Here is a 4,983-nt window from a genome sequence, read left to right on the forward strand (position 1 = left end):
TATTTCGATTCAGTCCCCAACCCAAAGTGGGAAATTCTCTGTTATACCAAAAAACATTAATATCTATGGGGAAAAAGTGCAGGGCATTATATAAAAAAAAGAGGATTTCTTTCCACTTTAAGTCCTTGCTCAAATTTGGTATCAAATTAGATGGAATAGCTTTAACCAAAACGCACAAGGTTAAGTGAAAGAGAAAAGAACTCACCTTAGCTTTGAGTGCAATAAGGGCAAAAGAAAAGTGAAAACAACATGCACAACTGAAACTAACAAGGAGTCTGACAGAAGTTTATAAGATTCCTACTTTGTCAACATGATAATGAACTTGGCCTCCAAGGTAGAAGGAAAGAAGGAAAAGAAATTGCATGTATGTTGGAATTTGGAACTCAAAATTCCTTCTGAAACATGGGTATTAACACCAGACAAATAACTATCTAATGTTTCAAAACTTAAATTCAATCACCCCACCGATCATAACCTAATATCAGGCAAAGGCAGCTATACAATAAACCATACCAAATACAGGTTTAAGCATATATATGCATTAGCAAAAGATGCGAGACAACATAAACTTTGATTCTAATAACCATTTACACAGTCATATGATAATATTGTCATTGACTGAGAGAGAGAGAGAGAGAGAGAGAGAGAGAGAAAGCGGTACAACTACACAAGCTTATGCTTCCGCTACATGTTAAATATATCATCTAGATATACCATGTGAATACACAAACTCTGCTTAGCGAAAACATTAATTAGATCTTTTGAGAAACCAAAAGAAAATAGGTGGATGTCTGACATCATGTCATTTATAGCCTAATAATAAAAGCCACCATGTACAAAACAACTATTAGACACCTAGAATACTACTTGGAAATATAAACACTTTGATGTGTATTATGGGTCCAAGATTCCAACAAAAAAAAAAATGCAGTATCAGCCTCTGTACTAGTCGGAACCAGGAATACTACAGAGTTACTCAACCACCAGATTTAACCAAGAGGGAGATCAAAGGGCCACAAAAAGAGGAAGTTCAGAAGAACACTTCTCTACTCACCCTTTGGTCCTCATAATTGTGATGCTACCTTTTCCTCCTTCAGTACGAATTTTAGTTTTGCCAACAACAGGCTTCCCAGAAAAAGCTGAAGTTGGAAAAGCATCACCAAGATCTTCATTGCTTTGTTTTGATTTTGATGGTGGTGGAGTTCGGATTCGCTGGTTTATATCCTTCAGGGTAACATCTCCATGGAAACCACAAGGTTTAATGAATGCAAATGGGTAGGCAACAGAAGATGCTTGCTTAGGGGGTGTGCGAATGAAAGACTTCCTACCTAAATTAACAAAATCCCATCTGAGAGTGTTAATCTTACTTAGAGGTAAATTTTAGTTTAAAAATGGTAGGTCATTAATTCCTACTTAAAGGACATGGTATTTGAAATTGAGACACACAATTCATATAAGCTTATATTTTTCCTTCATAACAACAGCAGGGAGAGAGGATGTTCTTATGGGTTGATACTGGAGATAGAACAGGCCAAAACATAACAATCAGAAGGAAAATAAAATTCAACAGATATAAACAAGAATAGATAGGTTACCTTTGAAAACAATATTTCGAGGAGTTTGAGTCACCTGCTTTTGAACAGCATCAGCCCCAGACTCTGGTTGGGCATTGCACAACTCTATGAACAGAGATTCATGTTTCATCATAAAGTTAAGAAAATGTGCAACTTAGAGAGAGAGAGAGAGAGAGATGGAACAATGACACACAAGATGTTTTCAACGTAAAAAATGAAGATAACAATCAGAAGAAAAGGACTAATGTACCTGAAGTATCATTTTGAACATCAGCTGCCCCAATAAGATTCCTGAATCTCACATTATAAAACAATCAGAACATATCAATATCATGATCAAACAAAAACATTGAAAGTCCATAGAAGCATACATATCGTCAGAGCTAAGAAGCATCTCCGTATCATTAAAATATTCAGCAAGCCACCCTTCACATGAGTGATCTAGGCCCTCATACCAGGAAGCTGATGCATTTTCTGAAATATTTTCTTATGATTAAAAACCCAAGTACCATTTGATTCAAGTTGATTATTATTTGTAAATGGACTAGCAAGAGAACCTGAAAATCCAGCAACCCACTGAGATGCATCAGGTAAAACCTCTTCAATTGAATTATCCCTCTCCTAAGCATGGAAAGAAGAAACAAATAAACAAAACATAGTAATAAACAAGGTACATTTTAACCAATATTCAAAAGTTTTGATTGCATCCATGAGAAAGTAACTCGACATAGATCCAACATGCATATATTTCAAAGGGCTCCAGAATAGGCAGAAGTCCAAATCTGTTATAAATAGCAAATGAATTGTAGATACTATAAAATTTTGAAAATATCAGCAACCTCTAGCCAGTAGATATACCAAGCAAGGTTGTCTAGTGCAAATTAGTTGCACATGGATGCACAAAAATGATGTGGATGATAGAGTTTTCCTTCTCAGCAATATAAAACACAACTTACGGTTAACTGATATGTTTTCTAACATCAGGTTCCATGTCGAGCATATGAACCCATGTCAGCTTTTCAAAACATAGCAGACAGATAGCAGGTAGAAAAATATGGCATGCTTCCTTCAGGTTTTCAGGATAAAAATGTTATCCAGCACTCACCCTTGATTTTAGGAATGCAGATGGCATTTCATCACAGACAAGGGAAGAATCTACTGCATGAGTGTCAAATTGAAGCATTCTACGCCTTTTAACTTGTGAAGAGGTCTCCCTCTTATCCTCTGATTCCTTGCTTATATTATCTGAAGCTCATAATCTTATTACTTCTAAAGGAAAGAGAAGAACAAGTGTTATGAAGACAAGAAATTTTCACAGAATACCAAGGAACAAAGCTTACCATTAAGAGTAACATGGAATGAAAGATCCCCACATTCCTTAACAGGGGTTGTTTCATCAAAGATGTAGGAAAGATCTTCCTCGTTCAAGGTCACTTGAGTCCATGCACCTTGGGAAGCATCTGCTAGATGTTATTCAGACATCACTACTTGTATTATCTTAAATCATTTTACTCACTCGGCTATTTCAAACATATTGACTAAGAATAAGTCATTATATGGGATAATAACTTACCAAAATTGTTGTTCTTTTGAAGACCATAATTCTCCTCATGCCAATTCCAAGGCTCACTGCCACCAATCAAACGATTAACACAAAATAAATAAAGTATTCAGGCCAAAGCAAAGAGCCAATGTATATGGACAAAAGAATGAATCATTCAATGCTTTACCAAACAGTGGAATCCATGCAACATTTTACCAGCATTAAGCAAAATCTTCGATAGCGTTTCCATATAAGTTAGGAATTAAATCACCAACATAATCCACAAAACTACATAGACACAAGGGGGGAAAAGGAATGGAATATTATCCAGAAAAACATCAAACAGTAAACATTTCCACCTCACAAAAAAAAAAAAAACAAAAACAAAAACAAAAAGAAAAAGGGAAAAAAAAGTAAAATTGAAACATTGGATCCAATAGTAGTGACCCAAACAAACATCACATGTAGAATAAAAGGGACACCCTTACCATTTGGATGTAGCAGCAAGGAAAGGGGATCATAATCTATATGTTTTTCAGCATTGATGTTTAAGTTAATCAATAAGCACAAAGAAAGAAAAAAAGAATTAAAACAAATTGACCCACCATTTTATTCAGAGCCCACACCTTCGATCTTTCAATCAGCACTTCGGTTACAGCTTATAGTACAAATTACAAATCCAACATATCCCCACTCCAAAATTTAAAGGAAAAAAATCCAAGCAAACCCATTTTATATATGCAGCATTTAATCCATAAAAATTTTAAAATCGAGCAAAAACTAAATTGAGAAAAAACCAGCATTCATCCCATAAAAAATGCAAATAAATTGTCATAAAACCATATATAAAAAAAAATCCCAGAAAAAAATCATCAGGAAAACATGCATTTTAAAATAAAAAAGACAGCAAAGAGAATAAGAAATTTACTGATCATTGTTGTAATCCATTTCTGCTGCCTCCCTTCAAGACTAAACCAAATCACACCCACTTTTTTTTTTTATTTCTCAGTCTTCAATTCTTCAACAACACCATCAAAAGTAGCCGTTACATAGAGATAGACAAATTTTTTTCATTCTTTCACTATTTATTAAAGCAAATCCACAAACACAAATGCATATAAAAAAATATTAATAAAATAGACTAATATTACTTATTAAAAAGCAGTGGAAGCAGCAACTTCCCGCATCCTTACTCTTTGCCCTTTGGCCTTTACTTGAGATATGTGCTAATAATATCTCTAGTTGAAACAAAAAGGCGCCGTCCCTCTCTCTCTTCTTTTCCCCTTTTCCTTTTCTTTTTAAACTTTTTCTTTTGGGTTTTTAACTACTCTCTCCAAGATATATTAACACCATTCAGCCATTAAGCAAAACAGGGAAGGCTTTTTCAAGGGGTTTTTAATTATGGTAAGATTTTCCTACCAAAATTTAAAAGGAAAGGGCAGGGCAATTTTTCTTCTTTACTCTGTGTTTTTTTCCCGGGTAGGAAGGTTGGGGCGTGATTCACGCGATTGTTTAAGGGGCGTGGGTCAACGGTCCAATTGCGGAAAGCAAAATGTCCCGGATTAAGTTTGGTGTACCTTCCCCGTAAAATGGCAGTTCGATCAGGCGCGTGGTGGTCGGCTTGGAAAAAAAAAAACGGACGTGTTGATATAAGAACGTGGGAAACAAGGTGATGTCATTAAGATAGGGTCGTGTTTTTAGTTGGGGGGTGAGTAAATTATTCACAAATTTATTTTATTTATTTTGTATATTTTTATGAATTTTTTATTTTGTTATTATTTTTATTGATTTGATGTTGATATTTTTAAATTGGTTTTACCAATTTTTGAGACTTTATTTATAAGTTTAAAACAAATTTTGATGACT

The 4,983-nt window shown here is 34.6% G+C and overlaps 1 protein-coding gene across 5 annotated transcripts; it reads right to left on the bottom strand.

The window, feature by feature from the left end:
- Positions 1-666: 666 nt before the first annotated feature.
- Positions 667-4,774, bottom strand: LOC111305413 (protein XRI1-like). Of its 5 annotated transcripts, none has more exons than XM_089750087.1 (10): positions 4,269-4,774; positions 4,046-4,135; positions 3,148-3,203; positions 2,915-3,034; positions 2,680-2,819; positions 2,132-2,195; positions 1,946-2,048; positions 1,825-1,865; positions 1,596-1,658; positions 667-1,328 (listed from the first exon to the last, which is right to left on the bottom strand). In XM_089750087.1, the coding sequence occupies exons 2-10, from the start codon at positions 4,063-4,065 to the stop codon at positions 1,051-1,053; spliced, it is 885 nt and encodes a 294-aa protein (XP_089606213.1). In that variant the 5' UTR covers positions 4,066-4,135; positions 4,269-4,774; the 3' UTR covers positions 667-1,050. The 5 variants fall into 5 exon arrangements, with proteins under 5 accessions (XP_089606213.1, XP_022758678.2, XP_022758677.2 ...); XM_022902943.2 differs by having other exon boundaries at positions 1,596-1,679; positions 4,311-4,770; XM_022902942.2 differs by having other exon boundaries at positions 1,596-1,679; positions 4,269-4,770.
- Between the last annotated feature and the right edge of the window lie 209 nt (positions 4,775-4,983).

The sequence above is a fragment of the Durio zibethinus genome, chromosome 21 (genome assembly GCF_047325235.1).
Source record: "Durio zibethinus cultivar Kanyao isolate XHJ-2024 chromosome 21, ASM4732523v1, whole genome shotgun sequence".
Taxonomy (NCBI): domain Eukaryota; kingdom Viridiplantae; phylum Streptophyta; class Magnoliopsida; order Malvales; family Malvaceae; genus Durio; species Durio zibethinus.

What these genes read in the sequence shown, in the direction of transcription:
- LOC111305413 (XM_022902940.2), bottom strand. Translation starts at nt 3,339, where the DNA reads ATGCTGGTAAAATGTTGCATGGATTCCACTGTTTG. An exon ending in TGTTCAAAATGATACTTCAG is followed by an intron (nt 1,680 to 1,824) that starts GTACATTAGTCC and finishes CTCTGTTCATAG; the next exon opens with AGTTGTGCAATGCCCAACCA. An exon ending in TCGAAATATTGTTTTCAAAG is followed by an intron (nt 1,329 to 1,595) that starts GTAACCTATCTA and finishes TTGTTAATTTAG; the next exon opens with GTAGGAAGTCTTTCATTCGC.